A 16,575-nucleotide genomic window follows, 5' to 3' on the forward strand; every position below is an offset into this window, starting at 1 on the left:
GTCTTTTATTTTTACAATCTTTAAGAAGTTTATAAGAAAATCAAATTTAATTATTCTTGGATTGACAACAAATGTTTGTAATATGATAATGTTAGTTTTCAAGTTGTGAACTCAAGAGATTCTTCTTGAAAACACCATTATTGTTCTTAACTTACCAACCTAGCTATGGCATAGACAAATTATTACATTAAGGTGTTACTGAATCCAATCCAAACCGATCTAAATAAAAACGGTAAACCATTTCAAATAAATTAAAAAAACACAAAAAAAAAATCAAATTAAATCGTATAAAATTGGATCGGATCAGATCACTCAAAACCGAATCACAAATTATGAGTTTTTGTCTTAAAAACGATCCATACCGCACCGCGAATGCCCTATATCAAATATATAGGATGGAAGACTCCTAAGATTGAACACCAGTCACATAAATACAGTAAATGAAAGAATGAATCTGCTCCTATGATTGATCTACACTAATATTCCTCATCCTTTTCTTCCTCTAGGAAATTTTAGAAAAAACTTTCAAGTTATATATTTTATTTTGCTGCCATCAATCAATTAGTAACAAAAGCCCTTGATCACCATAATCTCTAAACCAATTAATATAGTAACTTTTCCGCATAGTAACCTTAAAATGCCTTATTTCGTAATCAAAATTCAGTTATGTTAGTGTAACTGACTGCTCGGGGGGTGGTTTCTTCTTTTCTGTCAAAAACGGCGTAAACATCAATACCACTCCAAGTCCTCCCGCAACATTCAGGACAAAGAAAACCATATGAGTTCCTGCAGTTAAATGCGTAACGGTAAGCTTCACGAATCCAGGTAAAAGAAATGCGCGCAGAAATTAGTTGAGCATCATTCATACCAGGAAGAAAAGATGCGTGCATCCGTTTTTGTGACCAAGTTAATCTGCATTGACCAAAGGATGAGTTAGACGCATAGTTTAGATGGCGTAAGAGCATATACAAGATCCATTAGACTTGGTATCATTCTTTTATAAGGGCAACTCACACTGCACCACCTCCGGCTGGACCAAATGCTTTGAATATCGACATGACAGTCATGGCAATGCCATTAGCTGCCCCTCTTTGATGTTGTTCCTGTTTTCCAAATCAACATTCCATTTACGCCGCAATTTCCTCAAAATACAATGTCAATTTTTGGAAAGAAATAACCATGTAATGAATGGAACAAAAGATTTACCACTGCTCTATTTTGCACGATAAATAAACCGGTGATTATGGTCATCTGAAATCCAAAAAAAACACGATTAGTTAAGCTTGTAATTTCGATATGGTCGAGCTATAATCTAGCATCCCCGAAACATAAGCTTACACTTAGAACATTCTTCAGAAGGGAAGCAATATTAATAACTAGGTATAGCGTTATGCCAGAAAGCATTGCTATGAAGGGGTAACTTTGCAACAGAGGTATGGATAAAACCTACATAAGGTACCGAAACACTATTAGAACAAGAATCAATATAATGCTGAGTTGCGCTAATTTCTTTGAATGGAAAAAACTTACCGCAGAGACGCGAGCAAATTTTACAGGTCCGAAAGCTTTTTCCAATGACGGGTAGAGGAAAAGCTGGGAGACAATAAGACCGATACCTGATCATTGACCATTTGAGAAGAGATCAGTTACTAAGCAGAATAACTTCAAATAGATATAATTAGGAAGAAAATATGTTGATCCCGACATGAATAAAGACGTGCCTGATATTGCGAGAACATCGCCTACATTATCGGTTGTAAAGTCCAAACCGCCCAACCTTTCAGGACTAACAGCCCATAATGAGAAAACCTATTATCATGAAGTAAAATGGTGTTTACTTATATCCTATTAGACTAAATATCTGTTCTTCTACTAAGTCATAACTTGTTTCCATTAACTCTTCCGAACAGCTTCACGAGTGTTTATAGATAAGTTCAAATAAGTCAATCTAAAAATACGAAAAGTAGGAACGGTACCTCTTGATAAGCAATATTATGAAGTGAGAAAATGCTGTACACAACAATAGACGACATTAAGGGCCAATTCAGCAAGAGGTTTTCATCTTTTTGGATGCTTTTGTCCGAATCATTCCTTTTGTTTCCAGTTTCCAAAGCTTCATCCTCATCGTCAATACACTCATTGCTTATAGGATGGTTGTGTAGTGTTTCCTACAGTGATCAAATGCTTATACATGTTTAACAAACTATGAAGTTACTTAAATCACAACGGTATTGTTATACATACCGGAAGCCAGATGCAGGCAATTGCTACCACAAATGCAAAAGCTGATACCGACAACGAAGGCAAGAAATATGGAAACCTGCGAGATTTATGTTTTGACGATTAAAATCATCACATCGACAATAATTTTGGAAGGAAAAGCTAAAAATTGTTAAAATTTTAAGATACTAAAAATCAAGAAATATCTACTTACTTATCCCAAAACGAGTCTTTCGGAAATATATGAGGGTATTTCACTGTTGGCTGGAATGTAAATTTCACACAAAGTATTAGTGAAACAAGTAAAAGTGTCTTAAATTAAAATAGATAAGAAGCATCAAGTACCTGAGCCAAATAACCTCCTAATGCCGGTCCGATTACTAAGCCTATGCCCCAAGCTGCACTGAGCTGAAACCATATCACATTATGAATCATATGTTTGAATGCATAAGATATTACCAATGGAGCAATATCGCGTGTTACACCCGATTCTATCAAGCTAGATGCATGGATAGAAGTCGTTGAATGTAACATGTGTCGAACATAGATTATAGAAGCTTACCGTTGAGAGGCCAAGACCTTGCTTTTCTTCTCTAAAAATTTCGGTACTGTAAGCCTGTTATCAGAAAACAATGTGACGAAAATCAACACATATCCAAATATAGAAATGAGAAACTTATGATTGTTCCTTGATGTTGAAGGATGATGAAATATTAGGTTATATTTGTGTTGATTGGTACCTTCATTGGTCCAAGCAAACCGTTTAAACATCCAAGAAAAAATCGGGTAGTAACCGCCATCCAAAAACTCGTGCTAAGGCCAAACAGTGTGTTGAAAATAATACTGAAATCAAGTATTTATCATCATTAATGCTGTAACGGAAAAACTCGTAGACTCTAATCGGATAAACATCTTAATTAAACACGGATAACTCAAACGTTTATCGTATAAGTATGGTTCTGAATATAGAAAACTCTTTCACATAAGTCAATCTAAACAAACTTAAATGAAGTATTTACTTACACTGAAAAAATTCCTAAAACTGCAACAGGCTTTCTACCGTAACGATCGGCTACAACTCCCCAAAATATAGATGTCAAAGATCTTCCAAACATGAATGCAGATCCTACAACATTTTAACAGTCATATTAGGATCATAAATAAAGAGAATATGAAGATAAAAACACCTCTAAGAAAGGAAGTTACAACCAAGGTTTTAAATAGCGGCTGCGTTAAGTTTTTCGCGATTTCGATCGGTACAGATATTTTAACAGTGATTGCAGTTGTCGCAGTGTGAAATAATCATAATTTGTTCTTTCTCATGAAAACAGTGAATAACATTATCAGTATCGGCATCTTCTGATACCGTTTATTCACGGCCGTTTTCGCGGTAAGTTGTTAACAGACCATTTTTTAAAACCTTGGTTACAACCACATAACAAAAAACAATAATTTTACCTACATAACCAGCATAGGCACTTATATCTTCCTCTCTTTCTGCAATATTGAAATCTCTTATCTAAAACAAAATAGTCTTTACATCAAATGTTACATTATTGGCAACATATATTATGTGACCCCGATACTGACACCGATAATAATTGGAAAAAATAAATAAATTAAAGATAATTACAAGGTGTCTGACATTAACACAAACACAGACACGCTTTTTTTCAGAGAGATGCTATAGGCAGAGTTGTAAACATAAGTGTCGGTATTACATAGATTGAACATAGGTTACCATGAAATATAGGTAAGGAAAGAGAGATGCTATAGGCAGAGCTGTAAAACACAAAAAAACAAAATACATGAGTGATGTATAAATAAGCAGTTGAAAAAGATCAATCATTATAACTCAAATGCATTTGAATGCTTAGCTTACAGCTGCATAAAACCACCATCCATATGTTCAAAAGATTTCGAAAAGTTACATCAGTTTTGAGCTCTTTTGCTTTGTCAACTTTACAACCAGGACAATTCTCATAATACTTTTTATTCAACAATGTATCTCCAACATTTTCATCCTCCATCGTTGCAAATTACAAAACAACAACAAAACAATGTTGTTGATTTTCTGTTTTCCTCTTTACCGAATTGTTTTTTTATTTGCAATGCAAAAAAAGGACTAATCAGAAAGACAGAGATGGGAAGGAAATAACAATGCAATGAACTTTTATGAAAAGAAATGCCATTGGATCTGCAGAAACTGGAATAAAATAAAAACCAAATCAAGAGAAAGAAGAACAAATTGGTCAAGGAAACTAAACAGTTTTTTTTTTTCTTTTCTTTTTTTGAGTTAATTTAAAATAAAAAAAATAAATTATTTTTAAGACAAAAAAAAGGTAAATTTAAAAAATATATTAGATTACTATTGGTATTTAATATTTTGTATTGATATAAATTATAAGTTACATCATGGTCTTCAATTGCGGTCCGCAAGAAATAAAATTCCCTGTAGTCAGAAAAAATGCCGCATTCACGCGGTCAGAGTATTTTTAGTCGTTGAATCTTGATCGAACGGTTTAAAAAAATACTTATTTTTATATTATAATTTTTAAAGTGCCTGTTTTAAATCAGAATCGTCCGATTTTAATCAAACGGCTACCAACGCTGGAATGTGTGAATGTAGGGGCTCTGACTGCAGTGGATCTCAATTCGGTCCGCAACCGCAATAGCCGCCGCAATATTGCTGATGTGTTAGTCTCCGCAACCGCGTCGCACCACAATTGCAATATAGTTTAAAATCGCACATCCTTTCATATTATGAATCGTATTAGACAACTTCATACAAGTTTCTTCAAGTATTTTCGTCCAAACTAAAAATTTAGAATCCTAAAAGTCAATTTTCTTCATAAAAATCTTAATGTCAAGTGTCTTTAACCGTATTTAAAAATCTTCTCAATTAAATTCACACTACAAGCAATGGTCACAATGCGCATTGCAGCAACCCCGCAATAATCAGAATCGCATGATTTATTCAACGTTGGTTTGTTTCAGAGATGCATCTACGGAATGTTTCTGTATGCATATTTACGGAAGAAAACTAGAAACAGAATACTAGAAAATTAACATTGCAATGATAAAATCAACATTCATACAATAAAATTGGCATTACATTGATTATTTCAATAAAAAATTAAAAAAATATATTTCAATAGTTCGGTGGACGCTTGCACATCTCTAAGTTTGCTCGATTGTTCTTCGTACCGTCGCTACCAACTCGAGCGAAATTTTCTCTTCGAAACCTAAATACGTTTGCCACATCGCCAAAATATCCTCTCGGTTCTTGAGTTCAAAGTTGCGGTAAACGATGCTCCCTTCGTTGTCAACTGAAGGTGAGCGATACTCGAGCTTCACAACCTTTCGTCTCCGTAAGGTATGCGATAATGGATTCCATCAATGATATCATCGAGCGAGGTGTACTCGTTGAGTTTGAACATCCGCCCTAGTGTATTGTCGTCGGAGAAGGAGACACTTGTGACATACCTGTTAGAACAAGATTTGTTCTGATCAATTATCTTAGTTTTGATGGTAACAATAAAATGAATTTTGCTTAAGATAATATGGTACTCTAATCCAATGCAATTTCCTTTTCAGGAAATATATAAAGAGTATGCATAATTCAGCGCTCAGAAGCTTTGTCTCTCAAGGGTTCAGCATGCAACATCAGAACATGGTCTGGCAAGACATCAGAAGATGGTCGAAGCAGAATCAGAACATGGATCTATGGAAGCATCAGAAGAACATGAGATCAGAAGCACTGAAGTTCTGATGGTATCACGCACAGAAGCACTTCAAGGTCAGAAGATCAGAAGATGCTTTGCACCAAGCTGTTTGACTCTGATGATATTCAAACGTTGTATTCACAAACATCAGATCAGAAGGAAGTACAAGTGGCAGGCTACGCTGACTGACAAAAGGAACGTTAGAAGCTATTAAAGGCAACGTCAGTAGACACAGCGTGAACAAGGCTCGAGGTAGTTGACAAAAGCGTATAACATTAAATGCGATGCTGTACGGAACACGCAAAGCATTAAATGCACTCAACGGTCATCTTCTCCAACGCCTATAAATATGAAGTTCTGATGAGAAGCAAGGTTAACGATTCTGAACAAAACAACTCATATTAACTTGCTGAAACTCTGTTCTATTCAAAGCTCAGAATCTTCATCTTCATCAAAGCTCACTACATTGCTGTTGTAATATATTAGTGAGATTAAGCTTAAACGTTAAGAGAAATATCACAGTTTGTGATTATAGCTTTTAAGAAGCAATTGTAATACTCTTAGAATTGATTACATTAAGTTGTAAGGAACTAGAGTGATCGTGTGGATCAGAATACTCTAGGAAGTCTTAGAGGTTATCTAAGCAGGTTGTAACTAGAGTGATCGTGTGGATCAGAATACTCTAGGAAGTCTTAGAGGTTATCTAAGCAGTTGTTCCTGGAGTGATCAGTGTGTGATCAGAAGACTCTGGAAGACTTAGTTGCTGACTAAGTGGAGAACCATTGTAATCCGTGCGATTAGTGGATTAAATCCTCAGTTGAGGTAAATCATCTCTGCGGGGGTGGACTGGAGTAGTTTAGTTAACAACGAACCAGGATAAAAATAACTGTGCAATTTATTTTTATCGGTCAAGTTTTTTAAAGCTACACTTATTCAAACCCCCCCTTTCTAAGTGTTTTTCTATCCTTCAATTGGTATCAGAGCGCCGGTTCTAAGGTGCAAGCACTTAACCGTGTTTAGAAAAGATTCAGGAAGAGAAAAACGCTTCAGTAAAAGATGGCTGATGAAACTGCAAAGACTACATCTACATCTGGCTCTGCTGAGCAACACAACGGTAACAATGGTTATACTAGACCGCCGGTATTTGATGGTGAAAACTTTGAATACTGGAAAGATAAACTGGAAAGTTACTTTCTTGGTCTAGATGGTGATCTATGGGATCTTCTGATGGATGGTTACAAACATCCGGTAAATGCCAGTGGCGTAAAGCTGACAAGGCAAGAAATGAGCGATGATCAGAAGAAGCTTTTCAGGAATCATCATAAATGCAGAACTGTTTTGCTGAATGCTATCTCTCATGCTGAGTATGAGAAGATATCTAACAGGGAAACGGCCTATGACATATATGAGTCCTTGAAAATGACTCATGAAGGAAATGCTCAAGTCAAGGAGACTAAAGCTCTTGCTCTAATCCAGAAATATGAAGCCTTCAAGATGGAGGATGATGAAGACATTGAAAAGATGTTTTCAAGATTTCAAACTCTTACTGCTGGATTGAGAGTTCTTGACAAGGGATACACCAAGGCTGATCACGTAAAGAAGATCATCAGAAGCTTACCCAGAAGATGGGGTCCTATGGTGACTGCATTTAAGATTGCGAAGAATCTAAATGAAGTCTCTTTGGAAGAGCTGATCAGTGCCCTGAGGAGTCATGAAATTGAACTGGATGCAAACGAGCCTCAAAAGAAAGGTAAGTCTATTGCATTAAAATCCAATATCAAGAAATGCACTAACGCTTTTCAGGCTAGAGAAGAAGATCCTGAAGAATCAGAATCTGAAGAAGAAGATGAACTGTCCTTGATCTCCAGAAGGCTAAATCAACTCTGGAAGAACAAGCAAAGGAAGTTCAGAGGCGTCAGAAGTTCAAAGAAATTTGAACGTGGAGAATCTTCTGATGACAGAAGATTTGACAAGAAGAAGGTCATGTGCTATGAATGCAATGAGCCTGGACACTTCAAGAATGAATGTCCAAAACTTCAGAAGGAAAATCCCAAGAAGAAGTTTCATAAGAAGAAAGGTCTTATGGAAACCTGGGATGAGTCAGAAGATGATTCAGACTCTGAAGATGAGCAGACTAACTGTGCGCTGATGGCGACAGAAGATGACGGATCAGAATCTACATCAGAATCAGATTCTGAAGAGGTATTTTCTGAACTTACTAGAGATGAGTTAGTTTCCAGTCTAACAGAACTTCTGGAATTCAAGTCTCAGATTAGTCTCAAATACAAAAAGCTGAAAAAGCTATTTGAATTTGAAACGAAGAAGCTTGAGTTGGAAATTTCTGAATTAAAAGAAAAATTTTTAAAATTATCCAATAATGTTGGATCTCCTTCCAATTCAGAAAAATCCACTCCTAGTCTAAACCATATTCTGAAAGAATATGATTTAAGTTTCAGGAAGTTCTTATCTAGAAGTATTGGCAGAAGTCAGCTAGCTTCTATGATATATGCTGTGTCTGGAAACAAAAGAGTCGGCATTGGTTTTGAGGGTGAAACCCCATACAAACTTGAACCTGTTGATGAAATGAAAATCACATACAAGCCATTGTATGATCAGTTCAAGTATGGCCACTCACATGATATTAGGCACACTTCACATGCTCAAAGTTTTCACATTACACACACTAAGAAGCATGTGACACAACCTAGGAAATATCATGAAACTCACATTAAGAATTATCATGTTGTTCCTCCTATTGCTTACAATGTTAAACCCAAGTTCAATCAGAACTTGAGGAGAACTAACAAGAAAGGACCCAAGAAGATGTGGGTACCAAAGAGAAAGACTATTTCTTTTGCAGATTCTCTTGGCGACAAAGAAGATAAAATTCAACATGTCATGTCACCTGGACTCAAGTTGGTCTCAACACTTGAAGGGAAGAAGGACTGTCTTCCAAGTTCTGGTACTTAAATCTGTTGAAGAAACTATGTTCGTAGGAGATCAGAAAAGAAAGTTTATTAGTCTTGGAACCATCTGTTTTGTTTGTTTCTAAAGCAATGGTGTTTCGTTCTTGATTATTCTGAATGCTCTAAATGCTACAGAGTATACAATACTGAAACATTGATTGTAGAAGAATCAATCAATATCTGGTTTGATGATAAACCTGTTTCTGATGAAACAAAGCAGCTTAAGAATTTCTGCAGATACAGTTTTGTCTTATCAGAAGCTGCAGAACAAAGAAGTGAATCTCCAGAAGCTGTGTATATCAGAAGTAATGGATCAGAAGATCATTCAAATTTACATCAGCATACTTCAGAAGGAGTGTTTCCAGAAGAGAAATTTGATCAACTCAGAAGCAGCAATCAAAATTTGTACGCGTAAAGTATATTCTATTTACAGCGGTCTGCTACTCTCTGATGATGCACACGTGTCTGTATGATGTGTACAAAGCGTGCATTTGAAAAGACGCCGACCTAGGTAACTGCTTTAAATCATTTCTTTTACCACGATCTCTCTCCTCACGTCACTCGTCATTTAATGAAAATGATTTCTTTTGATTCTGAAACTATTCATTTTGTTTATTTATTCTTTTTCATTCTCTATTTTATATTCGTCTCCTTATATTCTTTTCAAATCATATCATATATCTTTTTCGCTCCCTTGTCTCTCTTTCTTCTTGCATTCTCTCGTTTGAAAAGTTCTTAGCCGTTTTCTAAAACCCTAATCGAAAACCCAGTTTTCTTTTCTTGTTCGTCTTTTGTTCATTCTGCATCCATGGCTGCCTTCTCATCCCAAAATGTTGATACATCTGTTCCTCACCATCTCCAAGAAGAAATTTTGCAACTTACTCCTGTTGTTGCATGCTCTATTCCCAAGGACAAATTAGAAGTTCTATGTGAACTTATTGTTGATTTTGACAACCTTGAAGAACATGAATTTCATCTTAAAGAAGACATCATCTTTCAAGGATGGACCTCGTTGTTTGCTGAGTTCGTTGGCCCAGTTTATCCGGATCTTGTCAAGGAGTTCTGGGCACATGCTGTGGTTGCTCCAAAATCAATACTTTCTTTCGTCCATGGAAAGTTTGTTGTTATTACTGAAAACATCCTAAGAGTGATGTTTGATCTGAAAAACCCTGAAGGGGCTTTTGAGATTGATCAAAGGGCAGATTGGGGAGATATTCTATCCACTCTCTATCCAAATGTCAAGGAAACAAAAAGAGTCAAGGATTTGAGAGATGTCTACAAAATCTGGACAAAGATCCTTCTTGGGTGTTTCTACCATAGGAAAGGAACACATGCCTCGGATTTCATCAATAATGAGCAAAAGTATATTCTTTATTGCATTGCCACTAAGAAGAAGGTTGATGCGATCTACATCATCTTCAACCATTTGTGGAAAGCAGTAAAGGATTCCAGAAACGCTTTCAGAGAAAAAGGTGGGACAATCATTCCTTTTGGAAGGATTATTTCAAATCTTTTGGTGCATTCAAAGATTGTTGAAAGCCTGGAATCTGAAGGTATTGTGAAAAACCTTGCTGTCACATCTGGGGCTTGTCTGAATGCATTCACTTTGAAGAAGATGAAAGTAATTAAGGCTATCAGTAAGACTCCCCAACCTCTTGCTGATACAAGAATCAGAAGAGCACCTGTTCTTGCTGAGTTTGAAACTATCTTCAACTGTGAGGTACCTGTAGTCAGAACTAGGTATCTGTTATCACAAGAAGAAAATAAATATCTCAAAAATCAAGAGAAGGGTGCTCCAATGAAAATAAATACGAAGAAGGAAGAAAGGACTAAAAGAAAGCATGATTATCCTTCTGTTGTCTCTAAGAAACAAGATGTTTCTAAAGAGGTCATTGCAAAGGTTGCTAAGTCTGTCTCTGATGAGTTTGAGAAGAAAGGGAAAGAAGCTATTGAGAAGAAGAAAACAAGAAAAAGGAAGATGATTCTTCAAGAGTCTGATGAAGAAAATGTCTCTCAAGAGGCTGAAAATCAATCAGAAGTTCTGACATATGTCAGAAGGAAAGAAATCTCTAGCGGCAAAGCAAAGATTATTGAAGAGCCAAAGAGTAAGAAGCAAAAGAAGACTGAGGATGTGGCCAAAGCTTTTCTGAGAGGTTCCAAAGGTATATGCATTTCTGAACCTGATTCTGCTCCTGCTGTTCGTTCAGAAGTTGCACCAATAGAGGTTGTCCCTATACCTGAACCAGAAAAAGCCACATCAGAATCACCTGTTTTTGTCCATGTTCTTACACCTCCATCTTCTCCTATAACCATTCCTTCCTCTCCACCTACCATCAATCCTGTTCTGGATATACCACCCCTTCAAACTCTCTTTCCATCTCAACCTTCTCCCAATGCCACCTTTGAACATACTTCCTCCACCTCTCAAAACAACCCTTGTGATTCTCCTCTTCCAACCTCTGCATCACATAAGCAGCTGCTCCGTGATTGCAACTACACTCCCAAGCCTCGTCCTGAAGCTGAAGTGGTAGTGTTAGATTCTGATACTGAAGCAGAATCTTCTTATAGGTTGGATAGAGAACCTCATCCGTACTTCACTTCCAACCCTGCCTTTTCAAAAAACCCAAATAAAATTCCGCCCTGTATACCCTATTGGTGTAGTTTTTGAAAAAATAAAGAGAAATCTCAGAAGTATCTTTGATACTCTCAGAATTGCTGAAAGTTCTGGATTGAATGATGTTGCTATGCGGAACTTCTGGAGGATCTTTCGCAGAGAATCAGATGCTCTGTTTTTAGAACTTCAGGAAACCTGTGTAGCTGCTGCCCCACGGCCTCGTGGAATTCTGAGGAATTATGAAGACTTCTGGTTTGCTAGTCTCAAAGGAAGACATCTGTTGGAAGAGAAGCCCTTCTTGGATGAGATGGAACAATTAAGACTGGCTGCTGAAATGGAAGCAAATCCATGCAGGGATATTGTTATCTTTATTCCTGATTATCCTGTTCTGCTCGGAGACTTCAAGACTCTCTTTGACTATCTGAGGGAAAACCCTTCTGAGAAAGACCCAAGCTTGGTCATTCCAGAAGTTGTTGACCCCCCAGAAGTTGAAGGTCCTTCTGCTCCCAGGAATCTAGCTGCCATTCTTCAGGCACTTGAGAATGGAGACTCGGAAATTCCTGCTGCAGAATATGGAGATGCTTCTATGCAAGAAGCAGATGTTGAAGATCATGTTGCTGAATCAGATCCTGTTGAGGAAATCCCTGCAAATGATCTATCCATGGAAGCTACAGATCAAGTTGCTATTCCTGTGGTTGAAAGCGGTGAAGCTTCTTCTGATGAATCTTCTCGTCTTGCAAGGACTCTGGAAGAAATTCAGAAGAGACAGGATGAGCAAAGCTCACTCAATGCTGAGTTTAGAGCTTTCATGGTGAGGCAAGATGGACACAACAATGAGGTTCAAGAGATGCTGGCCAAGATCCTGTCAAGGCTAGGGCCATCTTAGATTGAGTCTGTGTTGTTTCTTTCTTTTCGTTGCATCTGTTTTTTTTGTGCATCTGATCTTACTTATCTTCATGTACTTCTGTACCTGATGTTTGAACTTCAATGAAATCATTTTTTTTCCTCCGTGTGTTTCTTTTTGTTTGTCTCTGAATCTTTTCTGTTTTTTGATGATATGACAAAAAAGGGGGAGAAATATATGATAAATGATTTGATTAATCTATCAGTTGCTGGGTAAAGCTCCCACACATTTCACTAACAAGAACTGCAAGTTCTATATGGTTTAAGTGTTTTGCAGGTATAAAGAAGTGAAGAGAATCTTCAAAGCAAACACAAGAAGCAAAACCATAAGAAGCGTTATTCTGTAAAAAGAATAAGCTTATGGAAACTGAAGCAAGCTGAGTGCTGTCAAGCTTCAGGATCAGAAGCACTGATAATAGAATTTGATCCATAATTGTCTATTTGTTCTGACAAAATTCTATTTGCTCTGATACATTTTTTTAGCCTATATGGCTCTGATACATATCATGTGTTCTAATATACATTTTATGTTCTGACTCGTTCATGCTGACTTTTGTTGGTTAGTTTTTGTTCTGTAACATTTCAGGATGTAAGAGATGCTCTGATGATGCTCTGGTACATTCAACAATGTTCTGATACAAATCTAGCATGAAGTGATGTTGGTAGAAATTCAAAGCTCTGAAGCTATCCGAGGGAAGCAGAAATCAGAAGCTGTGAATGTTCTAAAAATCCAGAAAACTCAAGCTCTGAAGCTGTCCTAAATGGAAGCAGAAATCAGAAGCTGTGAATGTTCTGAAGATCAAAGAAATTCAAGTTCTGAAGCTGTCCTAGATGGAAGCAGGAATCAGAAGTTGTGAATGTTCTGATGATCAAAGAAATTCAAGTTTTGAAGCTGTCCTAAACGGAAGCAGGAATCAGAAGCTGTGAGTGTTCTAAGGATCTAAAGAAATTCTAGTTCTGAAGCTGTCCAATGGAAGCAGAAGTCAGAAGCTATGAATTCTCTGAAGACAGAAGCTTATGTGATCGTCTCTAGCGAAATAATCAGGGAAGTCTTTTATTAAAGTTCTTCGAGTATTTATTTCAGGGGGAGATTATTTATCTCAGGGGGAGATTGTTAATCTCAGGGGGAGACATATTCACATGCTTATGCTATAGCTGTGTAATTTGTCTTTTGCCGTCTGCTCTTTCTGATCGCAAATTCATATCATTTATATATGTTTTTGTCATCATCAAAAAGGGGGAGATTGTTAGAACAAGATTTGTTCTGATCAATTATCTTAGTTTTGATGGTAACAATAAAATGAATTTTGCTTAAGATAATATGGTACTCTAATCCAATGCAATTTCCTTTTCAGGAAATATATAAAGAGTATGCATAATTCAGCGCTCAGAAGCTTTGTCTCTCAAGGGTTCAGCATGCAACATCAGAACATGGTCTGGCAAGACATCAGAAGATGGTCGAAGCAGAATCAGAACATGGGTCTATGGAAGCATCAGAAGAACATGAGATCAGAAGCACTGAAGTTCTGATGGTATCACGCACAGAAGCACTTCAAGGTCAGAAGATCAGAAGATGCTTTGCACCAAGTTGTTTGACTCTGATGATATTCAAACGTTGTATTCACAAACATCAGATCAGAAGGAAGTACAAGTGGCAGGCTACGCTGACTGACAAAAGGAACGTTAGAAGCTATTAAAGGCAACGTCAGTAGACACAGCGTGAACAAGGCTCGAGGTAGTTGACAAAAGCGTATAACATTAAATGCGATGCTGTACGGAACACGCAAAGCATTAAATGCACTCAACGGTCATCTTCTCCAACGCCTATAAATATGAAGTTCTGATGAGAAGCAAGGTTAACGATTCTGAACAAAACAACTCATATTAACTTGCTGAAACTCTGTTCTATTCAAAGCTCAGAATCTTCATCTTCATCAAAGCTCACTACATTGCTGTTGTAATATATTAGTGAGATTAAGCTTAAACGTTAAGAGAAATATCACAGTTTGTGATTATAGCTTTTAAGAAGCAATTGTAATACTCTTAGAATTGATTACATTAAGTTGTAAGGAACTAGAGTGATCGTGTGGATCAGAATACTCTAGGAAGTCTTAGAGGTTATCTAAGCAGGTTGTAACTAGAGTGATCGTGTGGATCAGAATACTCTAGGAAGTCTTAGAGGTTATCTAAGCAGTTGTTCCTGGAGTGATCAGTGTGTGATCAGAAGACTCTGGAAGACTTAGTTGCTGACTAAGTGGAGAACCATTGTAATCCGTGCGATTAGTGGATTAAATCCTCAGTTGAGGTAAATCATCTTTGCGGGGGTGGACTGGAGTAGTTTAGTTAACAACGAACCAGGATAAAAATAACTGTGCAATTTATTTTTATCGGTCAAGTTTTTTAAAGCTACACTTATTCAAACCCCCCCCTTTCTAAGTGTTTTTCTATCCTTCAATACCAACGGATGTTGATATCATATAATTGAGATATTTTTGTATTTGTGTCAAAGGCAACATAAGAAATCCCAAATTTATAGAAAACCTAGGTGAATATGGACCAACCATTTTTTGTCAAACTTCTTTTCGTAGCTATATCCACAAAAGACCCTATTTATTGGTTCCGGAGGTATCTCTTTGGAACAACAAACTTAAAAACCTTCCGTAGATACATATCCTGAATTTTTGATGATACATTTTTAAACCAAAACAGAATATAGAAAGTGAGTATATTGCAATGTTAAAAAGTGAGTATATTTCACTTCAAACATTCAAAACAAATCAAAACAAGTGTCTCCGGCTAAATCTATTGGTGGATCAATCTTTTGAATTTGTACATTCTTTTAACAAAACGATCTGGCCACGTCTCGTCATTTGCGGTTGAATGATTCGCCCATGTAGGTGATGCAGGTGGTATGGGGCATTTCGGTTACAAGTAAACTTGTACAAAAATGACTTGATTTTGCAATTCATCCAATACATATGAGGCGATTATTTGAATTTCGAGGTAGTGCGGTGCGGAGTGGAAAAACGGTTTCCGAAAACCAGTATCGCGTCAAGTCAATGTACATCCTATCATATGAACATGCAATAAGATGACCCATCTCCAAGAAGCTCATTCATTTCAATACTGGTGCCAGACCTCTCAAGCAAGAAACAAGAGATTCATGAACCGATTCAAATTTTCTTTCTTTCCATACAATTGCGTGTGCGATTCTTTATGCGTCTACAACTCCTGGATAAGTTGATGACGGACAAGCGCATGACTATCCTCTCCCTTACCAAGAAAATCTGAAATGACCTGGTAACCGCAATTACCGTCCCCTCAACATTGACGATTCACTCGATGTATTTGTGCATAAAAACCAACATCTCGTCGATGAATGAAATTTTCAATGGAATCGGGGTCGGAGTCGGTTTGCTTATGCGGGTATCTTTCATGACACTTTTTTGAGATTAAGGAGTCGGTGAGTCAGGAAAAACTTTATCAATGTGTTTACAGTAAGAAGGATACCGTGTAGTTGAGTTGTCATTTGGTGTATGCTTCATTTTCTTCGGAGTACCCTTTGTCTTTATCGATTGAGAAGGAGATTTCATGTCGTTTGTTTCAGGATAGACAGTCTTCCTGAATTGTTCTTTGATGTGGAGTTTCATGTTGTCATCGGACTTTGAAAGTCTCTCTTGTATTGGTTCCAATATGGTTAAAATAGAGATATTTAATTTACCTCCTTCCATGCAACCATCATCATCAAAGCTAAGTCTTTTCCAATGAGGGCAAACTCCGTCCATTCTTATTGGCTCACCTAGTTTCATCTTTTTAGAAATAACACAAGCACACAGGAGACCATAGATTTTAAAAATAATGCAACCACGCTTTGCGCTATCGGAACCTACAATTTCAGCTCGTTTAGCCTCGTGAAAAATATAGTTCCACCTGGACCGAGACATATTGTCGATCAATTGAGAATAAAGAATGTTTTTCTTAAATCGATGTTCCAACACCGTTATTCTTTGACCAAATGTGGTTTGTATTTCATTATGTTGGTTTTTAATCATGAGATTTACGGAGTTCCAATCTCGACACAAGTCCCCCATGCTATTCTTTTTTTTGAATACTTGGTATCCGACCTTGTGACAGACTAATCCAAGAG

At 37.0% G+C, this 16,575-nt stretch overlaps 1 protein-coding gene across 1 annotated transcript; it reads right to left on the bottom strand.

Annotated features, from left to right (window-relative positions):
* Window positions 1-363: 363 nt before the first annotated feature.
* On the bottom strand, window positions 364-4,379 carry LOC131593543 (protein ZINC INDUCED FACILITATOR-LIKE 1-like). The gene is made up of 17 exons (XM_058866084.1): window positions 4,103-4,379; window positions 3,962-4,002; window positions 3,679-3,739; window positions 3,244-3,346; window positions 2,961-3,063; window positions 2,783-2,836; window positions 2,566-2,628; window positions 2,435-2,484; window positions 2,245-2,320; window positions 1,977-2,168; window positions 1,722-1,809; window positions 1,531-1,616; window positions 1,339-1,446; window positions 1,207-1,251; window positions 1,015-1,103; window positions 869-912; window positions 364-786 (listed from the first exon to the last, which is right to left on the bottom strand). Exons 1-17 carry the CDS (start codon window positions 4,248-4,250, stop codon window positions 665-667), a joined length of 1,473 nt encoding a protein of 490 aa, XP_058722067.1. The 5' UTR covers window positions 4,251-4,379; the 3' UTR covers window positions 364-664.
* Window positions 4,380-16,575: the final 12,196 nt, after the last annotated feature.

Source organism: Vicia villosa, linkage group LG3 (genome assembly GCF_029867415.1).
Source record: "Vicia villosa cultivar HV-30 ecotype Madison, WI linkage group LG3, Vvil1.0, whole genome shotgun sequence".
NCBI lineage: Eukaryota > Viridiplantae > Streptophyta > Magnoliopsida > Fabales > Fabaceae > Vicia > Vicia villosa.